This window comes from Netta rufina (assembly GCF_964035555.1).
Source record: "Netta rufina genome assembly, chromosome: 1".
NCBI lineage: Eukaryota > Metazoa > Chordata > Aves > Anseriformes > Anatidae > Netta > Netta rufina.
The window spans coordinates 61,258,815-61,278,710 of record NC_140123.1 but is presented as its reverse complement, the minus strand read 5'-3'; the positions used below and the strand labels follow the sequence as shown (position 1 = coordinate 61,278,710).

Below are 19,896 nucleotides of genomic sequence, written 5' to 3'. Positions count from 1 at the left end.
CACATACCTTGAAAAACAAAACAAACATTTGCTACAAAAATTCAACATTCAATCTTTCTGAAAAAACAGTCATATGCAAAAAATTCCTCTAATTTTAAATAGTGATTACATCACCTACAGCTCACTGTGCTTTTGTTAATGCCATGCGACAATCTAAGAAAATAAACCACAGTTTTTGTATATCAATGTAATATCTGTTAAAAAATACTGATCTCAACTTATCTATTGTTAGTTTACAAATAAAAAAAAGTAGATAATTGTAAATTAGGGTAAGCAAAGCATGCAAATCTATAGATTCTATATCTGAATTCCTAGATTAGCATTAAAACCAATCACCGCAACAAATACCTCAACAGTATGCCTTGTGTGCAGAAAGGAAGCGATACTGAACATTCAATGCCACAACTGTAAGGTTTTCGGAGAAGCACCTGTGGCAGTTTCAGCAGTTTCTATATGGAATGCTCCCCCTTTCTAGGATTACTTGAAAAAATCAAGTCAATTCGAATTACGTAGCTGTAAAACATTGACATGTGTAGTTTTCACAGTTTCAGAATCTTCTGTTTGATTTAAACGGGCAATGGTGCATAAACAGGAAACTTATAATCATAAGGGATCACATATTTGCAGGCAACATTAAGCTTAAAAGTTACATTAACAAACATAAAGTGCTGTAGCACATTATTCATTATGTAAGCCATTCTCATGTGACCACCTTAACAACAAGATACTAAGCCTTTTATGCCTTTAAAGCATCATTACGTTCATCCTGAAACCAATTTGTCAGTTCTTCACCGAAATTTATATAGAATGGATTAAAATTACCAGTCAACTCATGGCTTCAATTACTTTAAATTTAGTAGGCTGTATCTCAAGAGAATTAGTAACTATTCCTATACAAAAATTAGCAGATACAAGGATTAAAACAAAAGGAGAAAGAAAAAAAGAGATCAGAACACGAAAACGCCCACAGTGAGAAAAGAATTCCTATAAACATCAGTATACTAATCTAAAATTTCTACAGCAAAGTGATTTTAAAATACTAAACTTTAAGTGTTTTAACCCTTTGGTGTCCAAATACAAAAGTCACAAAATAGTTTTGATTTTTTTTAAGATACCAAGAGAAAAAATTTTCTTAACTAAACAGATGCGTGCCACTGCTGGGGACAGCTACAAAAAAATCACGCTAGAATTACAAACTGGGCATCTACAAAGGCGCAAGTTGGTGCCAAGTTTTTATTTCACAACAAAACATGTGGCAGCTGAAATTATTTTAGACCTTTTAAAACAAAGGTAGAGATTTTCAGAACATCCTCTAAAATCGTAACAAGGTGAGCATATTGGAAAGAAGGAAGCTCTTCTTTGTGAAGAAGATGATTTTTCATCATCAGAAGGTGATGTTTCATCATCAGTATTATGGTCCATGAAGAACTACGCAGCTGTAATGAGCTCTCATGTGTATATAAGACACATTTGCTCACAACTGAGCAAATGCTGGCACAAGGAAGAATTCATTAACCACGGTATGCAAATTAGAAATCCTACATTCATCACCATCAGATGTTGGTTTATTGATTTGGTTTCCAATTTAAATTCTTTAAGAAAGACCTCGAACAGTGGACTCAGATTTTCAGAGCATCTTGTAGAAATGATCCACATTTCCAAGTAAACTTTTATCTGAAGAAATGTGTGACTTTGCCTGCTAGCAGCAATCAACATTTTTGAGTTTATACTCGATTACATAAGAAATTATTCCTAAACAACTCACAAAGGTATTAAGGAACATGTTAACTCTTAAAATGACAGCATGCTTGCAACACTGCATAACAGAAAAGACCTGCACTATGCAAATGAAAGTAGAAATTTCCTAGATCACTAGCAACAATGAATTCCAAAGCAGCTTCTTCTTTTTAGTATTGCAGCCACTTTAAGTCCAAAGACAATAGAGGAGTTATTTAGCCAGCCAACTACGAAAATCAGAACCATCACCGCTGCTACTAGTATGTTTCTAGGCACAGACCAGGAACTCCACAAAAAGTTGCTTACAATGAGGAAAGCATTATGGAAGACTTCTAAGGAAAAGTTCAGAGTAAGCTCTGAACTGAAAAGATGAACAGTGTTGTAATGCAGAGTCCTCAAAGATGCCTCTGGTAGCGAATACAATTACCTTATTTCTCTTGAATGTATAAATTGAAAAGCAATGACAAGAGAACTTGACCTAGAACTTGAAAAATTAAGGAAGCAAGCTTTTTTTCAAGTCTGCCAAATTCAGAAAAAGGTTCAAGAGATTTAGTATAAAAATCATAGACAGTAAGACCTTGGGAAAACTAAAGAAAAAAGGTAAGTTAATTTTAAACAGGTATTTTTGTGCCAAAAGAGGGGAAAAAAAAGAATGAATGAAAGGACTAAAGGTATCGGATGGAATTGTAATTTTCCAGTAATATGTGTGACAAGGGAGAATAGGATGCCTTTCAAGCTACATAATTATTTTTTTTTGTCCTCTTACTCAAGCAGACAGAAGATATTTTGGATTAAGAAACTACTGACATGTACAAAACCACTTTAAAGGAGCTTCACAGAGCATTTTCAACTTAGACTTTCTTCAAAAACAAAACAAAACAAAACTATCTACCAGGTATTGAAAACATCTCATTAAACAGAAAGAAGGAATCGATCTCAAACAGAGTAGTAACGTTCTCCCTAAGTGCTAGCTTCCAAAGCTTTTCCACGACTTGCTAAGCTCCATGCAATGAAATACAACTCATATAACCTGTAGCACAAGTCACACAATTTAAGAAAACTGTTTCTGACCAACCTGAACATGTTGTGGGCCATGCTACAATTGACTTTTTTTTTTTTTGTCCAGATTCAAAGACACTTGTTAAACTATGATCAAGTCAACTGAAAACATCCAAACTAGAATAGCAAATGACACCCCAATCAACGTATCTACCACCAGAAGTTAATTGCAACTTCTTTGCTTTAACAATTCTGCAGGCAACACGTACCAGCAGATCAAGCACAGCATCCATGCAGATCACTACCACTGTCTATGTCAGGACTAACCATCAGATCTACGCAGACTATTGTATTTGGGAATACACTGCACCCTCGCTTCTTCCATTGTACCTAACATGTACAATGTTAGATCACTCGCCCCTGAAAAAACCCTAACATTCCTGTCAGAAATCTGAGTTATCAAGACTTCAAAGTCTTGGTAACACCTCATTTTTCCTTATCCGTCTCTTTTTGGACCGAAGAAAAGCCAAGAAACCAGTGTTATAAATCACAAAGGCTTGTCACTAATGACTAAGCTCCTCTATCAATCTGGACCATATCCTGTGTCCTTTTTATGTTCCAGAAAGGTCACAAAATATCATGGCTTTAATGAAGAATTTAACTTTACTCATAAGAAGTACCACCTCTCACATTTTTTTTTTCCTATTTCTGAACTTACGTCAACAACTACTATTGTTATTCCACCTCCACCAAGAATAATCCACTCTCAAACTGAACAGCAACTACTGAGTTTGCCACAGCTTCCTGTAATTACTCAAAACAGCTTTAACTGTGAAAACTACACTTTTCCATCCTGATTTACTCTAAAACTGAGCCTCTCCCACTTTCTGATTTATTAGCTATCCGTACACATATGAGCTGCTTCAGTATTCCCAAATCCTTTCTCGAAACTAACCCAAACTACTTCCTTATTTCATGGTCACAGATCATATTAAGTTCTTCTACAACAACAATCAAGTATGAAACCAAACGTGGAAGAAATTAACAAGCTTTATTTGTAATTATTGTGCAGAATTAGTTTCACCACTGCAATGTACAAAACACTTTGACTCTGCCTCTCTATATGAATTTATATAAGAAGGGAAAGGAAGAAAGAGACCCCAAGCCTGCAGCCTCCATACTGCAGAACAGTAACTACGTGAATACTGTGGTTAAGGCCCTAAAAATGTTTCTGATATATAATGAAAACAGAACAGCCACATTTTTCTTAGCTATACCATACTGCCTAGTAATGCAGCAGTAGTTAATCCAAAAGTTTGACAGCTGAATTGGGAGCTGGCAATCAGATTTGTAAAAGGAGTACTGTATGAAGCAGTTTGAAAAGTACCAAAAAGATCATGTAAGTATTAATATACTAATTAACAGGTAAGAACAATTCTGTTGAAACAGTACCTAACTGCTATTCCTAAACAAAAAAATAGTGAGAATCAGAAGCTCTATTCTCAAGACGGGGTTATGGACTGTAAGACAGTAGGATGTTGCTTTTTCTACGCTGAATCAGTATAGCAGCACAGCTTTGGAAGTTAGGAGATGTCACTGTAATGGCATTGCAGCCATACTCAGAAGTATTCAAACACCACACAGGCTGCAGTTCTGTATTCATAGTTGGGTAGCTAAGTTAGTAAGTTAGCTAGCTAACAAAAACAAGCACACGCTAAAAAGAATTGCAAGTCTCTGCTAAGTTTTTAAGAAAGCAGGAAGAAAACCAGAAAGATGAAACATTACCTACTTCCACGTAGTAAGTACAACTCAGCTAACAGAGGAGATGTCAAAACCCTGAGACAGTTTCAGGGAACAAGTCACACAAGTTTCCCTAAAAGGGGAACTGATAGAAGTAGCAAAGGAATAGCTGATTTCTGCTGTTAATGCTCATGAAATCTACACAAAATTCTTCTGTCTGTTCACTAAAGTGGACTGAGTTTCAGAATGTAAAGTTGCAAAAGTGCAAACAAGAAGAACGAAAGCTGAGATGTTACAGGAGTGGTCATAATTAAAATGTGAAAGATGTCACTTCAAAGAGAAAAGTACGACAAGAACTTCACAATTGGCTAATCGAAAGGAACTAAGAAGAATCTGTTAGATTTCTGCTGTGAAGGATGAAGAGCCGTTGTGAAAAAGTAAAATGAAGTTAAGGATGCTTTTTTACAAGCATCACAATGCAGCTCATGACACATGAACTTTTGCAAAGAAGAATTAAAATTAAGCCACTGTCAAAGAATGGTAGTAAAGTTCTTGCTGCAGATCTACATACGGGAGATAGGATGCTTCTGGCACTATAGGAGGCAGGAATTTACATATTTAAACAAATGCAAGACAGCTTTAATAAGAAAGTGGCTGAAGTATCTGCCTCAGCTAGAATTATAACATCATGGTAAGTCTGTCATCTGGTAGAAACAGATGCATGGGTATTATTTGTTCCAGCACGTCAGTTACTCTCCCCAGACCTGACAAGCAGAGCATGAGAAACCAGAATGGAAAAGTAACTCTTCAGGGTCTTGCAGCATCCCATCACGGTATACAAAGTGATTTCTCCAAAAACTGTAAGATTTGTGGTAAGGAGATAAGAAGATTTCCTATCCCAATATTCAAGTATTTTGACCAAAAAAACCTCTGAAGTGATGAGCCACTACTCGTGCTCAATTGGATGGATGCATAGCGAGCCACATCCTGACCCTTAGGGTGCATCTCAATCCCAAGAGAATATTGCATTTGAAACTTCTCTCCTAGCTCTAAATCAACTCACTAAGAAATAAGCAACTGTTCGAGTGACAGTTGCAGAAGACTTTTTAGACAAAAAGAGGTGAACATGATGATGCACAAGTGAAATGCATTGAAACAGCCAAGGAATGAGAGAATTAAGTTCAAATTAGTATAATTAACAGCTGCATCTGCTTCCTGTTTTTTTGATTCAATAGTATCCTGTGTTTAGAGGTCAATTTTACATTTATATACATGCTGTGATATGATCTTTGAAACTGTACGATATCCAGCATTTCAAAAATAGTTTAAAAGAGCAAAACAAAACATGGCACCAAGAAGGCTTTTCCCTGTAAAGAGCTGTGGACACTTGTTCGTCACCATTATAAATAATACACAATTAACCATACATAAATTGCATTAATTATGCCGTTTCAGTGAAAATCCAGCAGTTATTATGGATACTTTAAAAGGTACTATCCACATTAAAAAGTCAGTTACACAGCAAACCTTTTCACTCATATGAGGACATTGTGACCACCTGCTTCCCCCTCTTCAAGGGTCCATGAATACCATAGTTAGTGGAGCAACCATTTTTATGGCTGTAGGACATACTGTGCACAGAATATGCTTCAGCTAAAATGAGAAGGTAAATACCACAAAAAAAATCAAAATATTTTCACTAGGGTACAGTTATTATTTTTTAATATTACTAAAAAATTTACACAGGAATAGAGTCCCAAATTCTCTCTCATCAATTAGAAAAACAATGCAACAACTTCATGAAATTTAGAGACTGCAACATATTGTATTTCTCTGCAAAAGCAATACACTAACAAACCTGAAATAAAGTGAACTAGAACAATTCAAGTCAGGCGATTACTTTTATCCTTACTGGACCACTGTCAATATTCTTTGGCTTCCAACATAAACAAACAAGTGAAGTAGGCAGGAACAGGGCAGACATTGATATTGAATATTACACTAGTCCAACTTACTTTAACAGCAGTATTTGAATAATCACTCATAAATAGAAAATAGTTTTCTTGCAATATTACACTATTGATTATTATTAGTGTAATAATGAAATCTTAGCATCCCTATTCTACTTTCTGCATAGAACTATATAAGGGATGGTGCAATACTTGATGTGTACTATAAATATCAGGGATAAGTGGCATATTTGACTATTTGCAGTCAAAAGGGACATTGCATCTTCACATAACTAGATTTTGATACCATAACTGTATGAAGAAATAAAGACAAAATTGCATTAGAAAATCTAACCTCCACAAAAAGGGCATGCTCACCATCAGCAGAGATCAGCACTGTAGTCTTAAGTTAGTGCTTAGTTCTCTATTTAGTAAAACTCTTGCCTTTGTCCTATACAGTCAATGATCATTTCAGTTAAAATATCTTAATTAGAACTATAATATATGGAAATGGCCCTCTCCTTTTCTTCTTTTCTTCTAATTGAAGCCACAAAACAAAATTTTCAGAGCACCTACATTTTCAAGATGCTACAAAAATCAGGAAATCAGCATAACCATTAGAGATATGGGTCCAGTTTTCAAGCCCAGATGAGCCAAAGTTAATCAATGTCAGAACTGTACCTATGGATTTAGCCTAATTTAACATCCTGAGCCTGCGCACTACGTTCTACAGAATAAAACCTTCACCCTAATCAGTCAATTAACTCTCTCTCAGATGGCAGGGGCAGACTTTTATCCAATTCCTCCAAATGAGGAACATTTACGCTGCTCCATTTATGGGTTAGGACCTATAGAAACTGAGACCAGTCTATCCTACTCTAACACAGATGCAATTCAAAGTTAGAAAATTGCAAATTCAAGTGATTTCCTGTTCCTAAAACTGATAAAAAAAAGTCAAAAGGCTGGAAACACATACCAAGTTTTTTGACTAGAGCTTGCAAATACAACATTAAAAAAGCCAAATTTCCAGTATGTAAATTAAAGTTGCAGCCACATCTCCAACCTCAGCCATTCCGCTCCTAATTTTGAATCTCTATGGATGTAACACTTTCTCTTCATTTACATCAGACTCAAGTCACTCATTTCATGCTGTTTATGCACTTCTGCAACTTCTCTTTTGATTGGAAGCTTTCTGAAAAATCACAAGATTACATACTAATTGATGATGATAATTAAGGTTTGCTCAATTCCACAGTAAATTTAAATCCAAGTTTATCTTAACACATCTGGAAGTGAGTGCAAAATGGGAATTTATGAATTTACAACTGCTTTCATGAACTTGTCAATAACTGGCCTTGCCAGCTGCATGAGTTACCTCACTGTAAGTTTTCTATGAAGTAATCTCTCATCTAAAGCAATTTGTTCATTACTATTAACTTTAAAGGTTCTCTATTTCCTGACTACTCTATGATACCATTGAAAAAGTTAAATTTTATGGTAGATTAATCAGGGCAGCATTACAAAAACAGTAAGATGGAAACCAAAGGGTAAAACAGGAAATTAACTACACGATTCTTATTTGACTTACAACTCAATAGTTTCATCACATTGCAGGTTAAAATACAGTAACTAGTTACCATTTAAGATAAAAAAGGCTAGTTCTAATTAAAACAAAGTTCTAAAGTATTTACATTATTATAAGCCATAGAGCTTATACTCAACATTTCTAGGTGAAAACTGCATCCATTTTGTCCATGCTGTAAGTTGCAAAAGTTTGTGAGATTTTCTGAATGTGTTTGCAGTACATAAACCTTTAAAGAAAAAAGTTAAGAGGGCAAATATACACAATACACTAACAAACAGCATTAAACTAACTGCAAAGAGTGTGTGAGAGAGATGCTATTTTGCACATAATGTTGCTTTTGCATTGTTTTCTGTATTTATTCACCAGTGTAAGGTGTAAATTAATTGTACAAGTAACTACATACTAGATAAGGTGTATAATTTGGGGCCATCTCACAGAAGCGAGATCCCTTTTTTAATATATCACATATAAATGCAATACTAATGTAGCACACTGGTACAACTTCAGTTAAATAAACTTTACTAGACATGCAAAACATCTTGGGCCTTATTACAGTTGAACATGTCTAGCTGTCTTTTAATCATGTGTCTGCTGTTTTGATTTTTCTTTCTAGTATTAGTATCTATGTTTACCGGTCTAAGTTAGTCAGCTAAACACACAACAATCAACAACGACAAAAAAAAAAACACCTCACTTACTCTATTTGCGCACCGTGAGCCACAAGGGCACTTATGGAATCCACACTACCAGACCGTGCTGCTTTATGAATAGGAGTTTCACCAACATAATCCTGTAAAGACAAACTACATTTTGTCAAGCATAATCTTTCAAAAGATCTTATTTTTACACTACTCATTTTAATTAAGAAAGCAGATATATATATATAAATAAAGCAGCATTTATTAGCTAGCAAATACATCAGGTACTTAATCAGTATTTTAAATTTTGCAGTAGGCTTTCACATACTTTTAGGAACAACGATAAGGGCATCTGACTTGCATATACCTTTAGCTAATAACTAGGTAATCAGCAAAATCACACGAAGGAAGACTTGTTAAAAAAGAGATCTGTACGTCCTAGTGGAACAAGTTACTCTAATATTTATTTCCTAGCATCTTCATTCCCCAGCACCTTGCCCTAAGCAAGCCATCTCAAATTCAGAAGCACTATGGCCACGATTGTGGGACTCTATTGCTTTCAAACCCCGCTGTCACACTTACCCAGTACTGCACTGCACAATAAACACCCTCCAGGTGAGATGTATCTGTGAATAACTCTACTGTAACATAAGCATGCCCAGTGCTCACAGGCCAGGCCAGATCTCTCCTGAGACATGCACGTTTGACTTATGTGTCCTAAATACTTTCCTGTCTACTTTTATTCATTTAAATTCCATTAGTGTTAACCATTAAAAGCATTTTGTTTTTCAGGCAACCCCTCTCTACAAGCTAGTTAGGTAACAGGGAAAAATCTACACAATTTTACGAATGCAATTGGTAAGCAGCAGGTGAATTCCATGCATCACGACCTCAGGATGCAGATGAAATTCAGGATTTGCGATTAAACAACTATTATTAATTAAATTAATACTTAATTTTAATCATTATTAATTGATATTAATAGTAAGGTATTAGGAATCACAGAGAAGAATTCATAATGAAACATGGTCTTGGGGTAGCAAGTAGATGTTCAGTTAGTTTGGTTATGTTTTTTTCCATCCTCAACACTTCCAGTGCACAGCAAGCTTTTCCTTCCTCCCCATCCTCCTCCTTTCCTTCCCAAATTTTGAACAGACTTCACCGCCTGTTCCACTGACATTAAATATCGTCTGTGAGTGTGTACCTCATTCTGCTTCCCTCTTGTTTCTTTTATTAAAACATCACACTAGCTATTAAAGTAACGTAACACCTTTACCGACTTGACAGCCTTTACACACAATGGTGTTGTTCAACGCTTAGCTCTGCAGCTCTGGCTACGCTTCAGCTCTATCTGAAACACGAACACATTCACAATATGATCCTACCACCATCCTGACTGAAGGTAATGTGCTTTAAATTGTCTGCCAAGCTTCTGAAAAATTCAGTCCCATTTTCTAGACCATGTAAATGTAACTCGAAGATTAATTTTGGATTATGTTTCATACACTCTCAATTTGCTATTTGCCAATTTTATTTTACAGTAAAGTATTTTTATAACGCTACAAATTCACTAAGGGTAAGCAAGTTTCCCATTGCTTAAGACATACGTAGCCAAACAGTGATACACCTAGCATCCCCAGCAGGGAACAGCAATGGTACCAGACAAATTTTACCTTATAAAACTAAGGCAAATTGCTGAGGCTGACAGAGTTTGGAGACAGAAAAAAGCAGAAAACTCCTTGGGGTCCTTAGCGATTATGAAAGAGCCATACACTCCTTCCAAAATGGCTGTCTGGAGCTGATGGATAGAAGACTGCTTTTCAATGAACTTTATATAATTCCTCCTATTTATAACTTTTCTAGAAATTACAGGAAGACAGACACGTTGAATGGAGGACACAATTTTATTAACTGTCTACACGGAAACTCATCCGGCACTAATTAATCCAGGATTTTCCTAATAGTGTAATACATTTCTCATCGTAGCAGCTGTCTTCGATTCATCATTTTGTTATTATTTCCATTCCCCTTCTGTTAGAGAGATGAACGTGTAGAAAAGAAGTGATTGGCCTCTCAATTTTGTTCAGCGTTAGTATTTACAGCCCTACCCCTAACTGGAAAGATAATCATCAAAACACAGCTCAGCCTAGGACAAGTTAGCTCATCTTGCCAATGCACGTGACACAGATGACAAAAATCTTTACTAGACCCACAAATCTAGCGTGCTGCCCAGTTAAGATCTAGATAGCTGAATTACGAAGTACTGCTGAGGGAAATGTTAGAAAGATAAGAAAGGACCTTTGCAAAAGAGCTCCTCACCACGGCGTTATAAAAATAAGCTGAGCTTGTAGCAGTTAATAGATGTGTCACCAATAACCAGAAAAGGGTTAGTATCTCAGAAAGAGAATGTATGTCTTGAGAAGGGCTTTTCTCAGTCACTGGCACAGAAAAGCATGCACCTCTTTTCTAAAGCTAAAGATTTTAGAAAATACTTTCAGATCAGAATATATGAATTTAGATTCTTAGAGCACTCCTTTTAATTACGGCACCTCATCTTCCATCTTCACTAGCATTCATTGCCATCTTTTGAAGTTCTACTACAGGACCAAAACTATTTGCTCTCCCTTTTATCTGAAATAGGTTCCTAGTTCTGCAAACAAAGAAATTCTCTTCAGGTTATGATCTAGATTGAATGGAAATATATATTAGTTCCACTGAAAATGGCTTGGAAATTTATGCGTTTTTCAACACATCCAAAGTTACCTGTAGAGGTAAATAAAGTGCTCTGAGACTGAGCACAGTTCTGTTTAGATTTAACAATTGGGATGGATGGTACTAAAAAGAAAAAACAATGTAAGTTTTTTCTAAGAACAGTGCCTAGGTTGCTTGGCTCAATTTGCACATTACCACATTTTCATGTTTCTTTTCATTCTCATCTCTTCCATATGCCTTTTTTCCTTTTCTGAAGACAAAAGCAGGTTTTTTGTTGTTGTTGATTAATTTTCTTTAGCTTGGGGTCATGGCTGGATTACATTTGACTATTTCACTTTACTGAATAGGTATCTTGCTCTTCCTTCCTTACTCTTTTTATTTACATGCCTGGGTCTTTCATATCTTTGGCTTAAATTCTCTTCAGTAAATCTCAGCTTGTATTTCATCACTATGCTGCTTAGCCTCAGACATTTCCTCTACGAATTAAATCTCTCTCAAACTCTTTGCTTATTCCAATTCCCCTTTTAGATATTTGTATTTACCCAGTTCAGTCTAAAGAATTTTTCCTCAATTTTGAGATCTACATTTCTGTTGGCTTTAAGATCTTCCAGTTCAACTTTGAGCAAACTTCCTATTTTCTTCTCCCAGTGCCTGGATACGATTCAATTAATCTCACTCACTGGTACTTTTATTCCTCTTTCATCTAAAAGTTACTTACCTGTAAATTTTTATTCTTAAAATGTTCCCATGACCATTTACACCGAAGGCTTTTACCCATGTATACACTTGTACAATACTTCTAGTATTGATGTCCAAACACAGCATTATTTTACCTGACAAGAAATAAAAGCCAACTCCATTCCTTACTCAGCTGATCGAATGTCAAAGTCTATCAACTGATCACACTTCCAGAAAGTGTTCAGACTTCTTAGACCTAGGGCTCTGTCCTTTCTGAAGCTAGAAAGTAGAAGCTGGAGGAGATGGAACATTTTTCCTCTTTCTTCACTAAAAATTTGCTTTGAATTCATGATGGTTTCTCCTTCTGGACACAAAAGGAATGAGTCTTTTTTCCTCCCCACCAAGGGTATTAGTGTGTTTACAGTTCTTGAGAGTTTGGGTAGTCTAACCCCTCCTAAATCTGGTTGCCATCACTACCAAATTACGGTAACTGGTGGGATGAAAAGTAAGTTAACATCACCTGTAAGGATGCAATATTTCTTATCATTCCCCTTCAAGGCAGGCAACATGATTTTTTTTGTTTGTTTGTTTGTTTCTTGGCCAATCAACGAAGACAACATACAGTAGAAATATTTGATATGCTGAGGTCAGATGGAAAATATGTTTAAATGAAGCAACAGGCTTTTTATCAGGAAGAATTCATGATTATCTGAAGCTAATACGCAAAGCAGCACAGAATCAGTCTGCATTGTGACAAGGATAAAACTTCATGGAAGTAGCAGTGTAATTGCTTTGCACTGTCAGAGTGAACTAAAGCAGGCAGGAAGCTAAATGCAGGTCTTGTCTCACAATATTAAAAACTATTAGCAGGCGCTGCTCACTGAATATAAAAAGAAATAAGACTTTCTCTTGCACCCAGTGGCAGGTAGAAACAGGCAGGAATATTGCTTGGCACTTTGGCTTTCTCTGAATGTTTACGGTGACCCTTGTGGGGGGAAGGACTAGGGGTAAGTACTGCCTGCCAATCAGGAGAAAAAAAAAAGACATGATTCTAGCCAGCACATACAGTTATACAAGAAGGCTGGACATCACGGGATATACTCACAGAATTTATTTTGGAGAGCAAGGTACAGTTGGGACAAGCAGCTTTCAGCGTTTGTCGTTCATTGCTGCTGCCTGAGAAAGGTCCCAGGCAACTGTCACCAGCACTGAGATAATCATTTTAATGTTTTCCTAAACTTCAGGGCAGGCAGCAGGGGCTACAATACCTCAGGGCAGATACGAGAAAGCACGTATGCAAGTTCTACTGAGTACCAGAGGTTTACATTAGGATTGAGAGACTCGAGGAGATTCCTTTTCAGAAGCTATCCTTTTCTTTTTCCAGAGGTGATTGGTTAGTCTGTAGCCAGTGACCAGGAGTCAGTTTGGAAGGAAAGCTTTACTAGTTTAAATATCAAGTATTCCCAGATCTTTCTCAGCATGTGTTTTGTATCCAGTGTCCATGGAACACTTGTCCTCACACAAGCATTAGCCAGTGACTATGTCTGTCTGAAGTACAGCATCAGTCAGCGAGCTGGAAGGAATAAACAAAATACACATCAGGAAATAGTGCTCCAAAAGCTCCAAAGTGTGGGTGGAAGCCCTAGATAATCACCTGGAAGAGCTTGGAAATTAAATAAGAAACTAGAATCACTTATAAAGCAGTGCAAATCAAACGAGAATAGTAGATTTTGACTGCAATTCAATAAACAACTGGAAGGAACTGGGGAGAGCAAAGCATGCACTGTGCTTTACATACTCGTGTGTGAAACATTCCAAGCTATCTGTGGGTTGCTTTGCTGTAGGTGTCACAAAGGTACGCTGCCTAGCTTTCAGTGCTCGTGCACGTGAAACCAGTGTGACTGACCAGCTGCATCTTAACAAAGAGCTATTCTTGCTTCCACTGTCATTCTGAATTAACCAGAGATTTCTTCTTTTATCAAACCAGATCTAAAATACCTCCTTCTTGTATGCTTAATTCCTATTTTGTGGGGTCAAAAAAGTTTTTTTTTTTTTTTTTTTTTTAAAAAAAGTGTAGTTTGATACTACTGTTATTAACAACATACAAGGGTTCCACATCATCAGCTCTCAGTACTGTCTATGTTGGCACCCTTTGCCTGTCAGTATCTAAATCTGCCTTCTGAAGTCTTCCTAGGTCTTCCTATTATTTAGATTTGCTCTCATGACAGGCCATAGATTTATAAAGACTCCTGAGTCACTGGCTAGTCACTACGACTAGCCCTCTCTAGGACGGGATGGGTTACCAGTCTACTTTTAACTGCATGTCATGCTGCCTTCTGCTTTCCCTTACAGTCATCTGCACGTTGCCCTCAGCCCATGGAGAGTTCTCTCTGTACTCCTCTCCTCTTCTGCTGGGGGCTAGCTACCACTTTCTTCTGCGTTACAACCTCACCCACTAGATGTTCCAGGAGAGTAAGCTTGTTCTTCAACTCCATTTCAACCTCACTGGTCAGTTCTTCTCTTTATCCTCTTAGCAGGAAACTTTCATTCTTCTCATTCATTCATTTTCATTCATTCTTCTCTTCTCATTTAGCAGATATCTGTACATCTTTATTCTGTGCATGCCATGTTTCCTCTCTAATCACAGTTTCTTTACGTTCTTACCTGGGCTCCAGATGCATTTCTAGTTCTTGTATTTTCTCTTCTGATGATTCTACCACTAGGCAGCAATAACTTAGTGTGTAAGTTACTTTTGTCAGGTATCAAGGAGAAGATGCGATCTATAGCCTCTGCATCCAGCCACCTTCATTGTTTCTATAATTCTCCTGGTGTCTCACAGCTGTTCTCAATGCACCAGCCTTCTTGTCTGAAAACTCAACACAAACTTCCCCATTTCTTATTTTTTGCATAACTTAAAAAAAAATATATAAAAACAACTCTAGAAAGGCAAAAGTTCAAGTTCTTCAGCAGTCTTAGCTTAACTCTACTGCATTTAAAACACTCTGGCCATTAAATATTTTAGGAAAAGTATGATGTAAGTTTAGCAAAACAGATTTTACAGATGCTGTGCTGTACTACAGCTCTAGTAAATGCATATGCTCCAGTAATAATTACTCTTAGAGGACATCATAAATCATATTTTGAAGTACTGTTGTAAGGGAATAAATCATGTATGCACAGCACACATAATAGATCCGTTCAGTACTGGAAACATTTTCTCCAAATGCATGTTTTTAAGCACTTGATTCTGTTACCATACCAGAGTGTAACAGTCCTTTACGTGCTTTTTTACTGTATTAATATACTCTATATTACAAAATAAATTGATATCTATACCCATGGTAACAGTAAGGGGAAATTATCAATTAAAAAAACAAATACCCCCCATTCTCTCTTTGTTAGTCAAGTACATGTTTCTGATCTACTTGTAGGAAATTACTAGAAAAGCTTTGGAAATAATCTAAGAAAGAAAAAAGGATGCAACCAAATGCATCTTAAAATAAATCACGTCTTACTAGATTTTACTAGTTAGACGTATGACTAAATCAAGGACCACAAAGGTCTCGTGGTTCTGTAGGCAGTGGCAAATTCACTGGCTCATTTTCCAATTCTTACATATTAAGTAAGATGTTTCTCACTACTCTCTTTTTCCTTCCCCTAAAGATGCATTAAAATACCAGAGCATTTGGTAATGCTGCCAGCATCAGAGCAGCGTGGTACCATTTTGTTCAGGGAGAAAGATGTCAGCTCCTCAACCAAACGTTCTCCAAACCTTTAGTGGCCTAAAGTAATTATTAGCCCTACCTCTGCAATAATCACAAAGCCCTGTACCCAACAATTAAGTTATTTGACTTCAGGGGATGTTAAAAGTGTTTTACCTGTATGTGAACGTAAGGATCATACACACTGTAAAACAGGACCAAGACACTTCTTCCAAAATTATATGCAGACATGAAATACACATTAAACCATACCTGTTTGTTTATGTTGGCCCCCACTTGAATCAACCAATTCAGGCACTGTGGATGTCCTCCAAAAGCAGCAATGTGGGCTGGTGTTTGAGCAAAACGTGTTGTACTGGCATTTACAGAAGCTCCGGCTCTTACTAACTGTATTAGGCACTCCAGCTTTAAAGACATGAGGGAATAAAACCCAAAAAATGTTACACAGGTATGCTATGACACGGTTAGCACATGCTAAATAAATAAAACCCCAAAAAGTTAAGCTTACTAGCAAAATTTAAGTGGACACAAAACAAGAGAGAACATGAACACTGGATTTTCCCCTTCCTCCTTATTCCTGCTACCCCCAGCCACAGATCGTACCTGAAAAATATTAAATTCTCATCCCCAGCACTGAATTCTGACATTTATTTTTGGGATTGTGACATTTATTTTTGGGATGGGGAAGAGAGTACAAATAATACCTCAGTGTCAACCAGAAGAGCTACTTGGCTCACTTTTGTTAGGCAGAAAGTTTCTGATCTGGCAAAGCAGCAAACATGATACTAAACAGACATTATTAGCTAATGTTTGCCAAAACAAAAGTGTTGTTAGGAGATACGCAGACCTATTTTCAGGAGAGTTCAGAGGGAAGAAAACCAGAATACGCAAGAAAGATTTTAAAATTTCTTTAGTATCTTCTGAAAGTGACAGAAGAACCTGATTATTAATAACCAGTATCATTACTACTATGCTAAATCTATACATGAAGTACGTTATGTTGACTGTTTTCCTGCTATTATAGCTGAAGGATTGTTAAAAGCAGCATGCATTTCTGTGGCTATACCAAAACCAGCTATACTCTTTCCTTTTTTAAAAGGAAAAAGAGTATTTTGTCACACTATATTCCGATTTATTTTCCTACCCTGCTAACCAGAAGTATCCGATACCCAGCTACTATATTTAAGTGTTTGCACCATAACATTTGTAGAAGCTGAGCGAACCGCAGCCGTGATGAGCTCAACTTTCAAAAATAGCCAAAAACACAAAGCTCCCTTCCTGTCCCACAGCACCATTGCCCTTTTGTTGACAGGAAAAGGAACGCACTATGCTAAAAAACAAACAGTTTAGTCTAGGCTTCCATTTATTGTGGGCAAAAAACAAACACCCCCCCGCCCCCCTCCCGCACACACATGCGGCAGTGAAAACAAAGAAGCTCCACACTGACTCCGGGCACTGCTTTCGTGAAATGAAAATCTCCTGGTCAGCCTCGCATGGTTAATTAAAGGAAAGGTTTGTTAGCTATAGGACTGCAAGGGAATAATCTGTTCATGAAGAAGTGATGACAAAGCATCAAAAAGCAAGCTGGCAGCTTGATTATGGGTAGAGGCACGAACATCACCATTTCAGCGTTCTTCTCTGCCTCTGTACAATGTCCTTTTTTTTTTTTTAACCTGTAACTTCCTGACGCTGATGAGTTACATGCACAGGACCAACCACAGCAGTATTTTCTGATAGTTTTTCAGCTACATTGTGCACCTCAGCTGTATTTTTTTCCCCTGTATAGTTCAAACACACAGATATGAACTCTATCCTGCAGCATATACAAAACCACTTTTTTTTTGGACAGTAACGGACCTGATGTAAAAGTACCATTAACATACCATTGATTAAGTGTCCAAGGGGGAGGGGAACTGAGATTTCACAATGCTAACAGCTCTGGCTCCATAAATCTCAACATTACCAAAGAAAAAAGTATCTTTTCAAAAGCAAACAAGTAAGTTTGCTGAAAAAAAGAGAAAAAAATGTATATATATACACACATAAAAGAATACAGTAAAAATGGTGCAAGATAATTTGTAATTCCAATGCTAAATTACCCAAATAAACTTCGTATTTGATACCCGTAAGGCTTCATGCTTACAAGTTAGCACCCTAATATTGCTGTTAACCCTTAATAATTACTAATAATTGTAATCATTAATAAGTGATGTGATAAAAAAGTACCTTCTATACCAAAGTGTTTCTCTACTATAACTGCAAGCAAAAGTAAAATTCAGACAGTTTTCTAAAAAAATAATCTTTCAATATAATTCATTTGCAAACGCTTTCAGGAAAGCGCTGCAGCTTGAGGGAAGAATACATCCTCTACAGAAACTGGGCTGCATCAGCTTCCCTAATTACACGGACATCACGGCTTGCCAGTTACGAGGGGAAAAATATTGGAACTGGTGCCCCTGTCTCATCTTGCACTGTTTGAAGCTGCTTTATGAAACGCCTATGCGTCACCATGGACTTGGAGTTTAAATTTTTAACTTCACGTTTAATTTCTTTTTTTCCGTTGTATCTCCACCTCTCCACCTCCTACGGGGTTTTAACACTGAAGATAAGGCTTCCTCCCATTAAAAGCCGAAGCAGGGTTCTTCTGCACAGTGGCTGTCAGAAACGCCTGCTTCTTTCTACGCTACTGAAAAACGAGGCAAATTACAAATTACTCTGTGGACAGAAAAAGGCAACATACCTAAGGGCAATGCCCCGCCAGAATACTTATGCTTCAGATTAGGACACGCAAGTCCGTTCTCATTGAATAACGTTTCAGAAGATTTTTTCCACTGTATTGTTTTACCTAAATTGGAGGTTAAGCTGATTGAACGGAGACAACGGACGGGCCTCCATATAGGCCACAATGCTGGCACAGTACCAAGGAAGAAACGTGTGCTTTATCTGCGCTACTTTTGTTCCACAAGAAACAGAATGTACTTACTACTGTTTTGCTTCCTTTAATGTAAACAGTCAAACGGCAAAAATAAGAGTAGGAGAAGAGCACGAGCCAGAAGATATAATCAAAGGAAGCAAAAATTACACGTGCGAGCAGTTAATGAGAAAAATGAAATGAAAATAAGCATAAAACAAAGTGAATCAGCAGTGACTTTTTTTTTTCTTTAAACACAAGCCCTTTATTTTCTACCTCCCTGGTAGCTTTTTAACCATTTTACATTCTGACCCATCTTCTCGAAAATCTGCATAACATCAGGGTAATTTAGGGCGCTATATAATTAACTCTAATTTGAACACAGCAGCTCTAATGGGAATTAATTTACTTCTCAGGATATAAGCACTTCTCTGCAGTGAGGAAAAACCCTGAAAATGTAAACTCCACCACAGATACTCAACTCGGCAAGTACATTTGGACGTGCTACCATCTATGATCCGTACTATCTTCCAGAAGGAGGGGATGGACAGAGGTCCACACTGTCACCATAACATCAGATATTGCAACCAGGAATTCTTACCTACTATTTTTAATGGACACTGATGGTATTTTAATTATTACTTGTAAGGTCTACAGGTCTGTTTCACAGTAAGCTATATAATTATTGAAAAATACTGTCTTTTTTTAGTCTTAAGATACCATGTTTTTGTTGACTAGTATTAGATCAGTATTTCCCCAATAAAAAGCTGTATTATCTTTTGCATATTCATCTCCAATGGAACTTTTGTTGTTACTTCCCTATCTGCACATCTGCAACCGTGTGCAGGAGGGCAGTTCTACAGCTTTGTTTATAAGTGATTTTGCGTTGTCCTTTGATGTAAGGGGGGCTTTCCTCTACATACAGCTTGTGAAAGAAGTGAAGAAACATCCACAGATTGCTAAAGGTCACCAACCCTAGACTGATGCTCTGTGTGCATGCACGTCTATGCGTAGGAATTGTTTTAGACTTGCTTGAGGCAAGTTGTTCCACAAGTACTTCTTCCCAAAAATAGCTAAATTAGTTTTGTCATTTCAGTCTCTTACAGAGATGCAGTTAGAAACATTCGTGTCTGATGGACCATGCTGCTGAAGTGTCCTAAACCAGAGCAGCAATGAAGTTCTGGTGCCATTTAATTTCTTGCAGGCAAAGAAAACCAAGTGCAAA

The 19,896-nt window shown here is 37.0% G+C and overlaps 1 protein-coding gene across 2 annotated transcripts in view; it reads right to left on the bottom strand.

Annotated features, from left to right (window-relative positions):
* Positions 1-19,896, bottom strand: part of ANKRD10 (ankyrin repeat domain 10) — a 36,507-nt gene that overhangs the window by 14,355 nt on the left and 2,256 nt on the right. For both annotated transcript variants that reach the window (XM_084295802.1, XM_084295803.1), the window contains exons 2-3: positions 16,013-16,165; positions 8,709-8,800 (exon numbers count right to left, since the gene is read on the bottom strand). In XM_084295802.1, the coding sequence (XP_084151928.1) occupies positions 8,709-8,800; positions 16,013-16,165 (245 nt within the window). The remainder of the gene's footprint in view (positions 1-8,708; positions 8,801-16,012; positions 16,166-19,896) is intronic.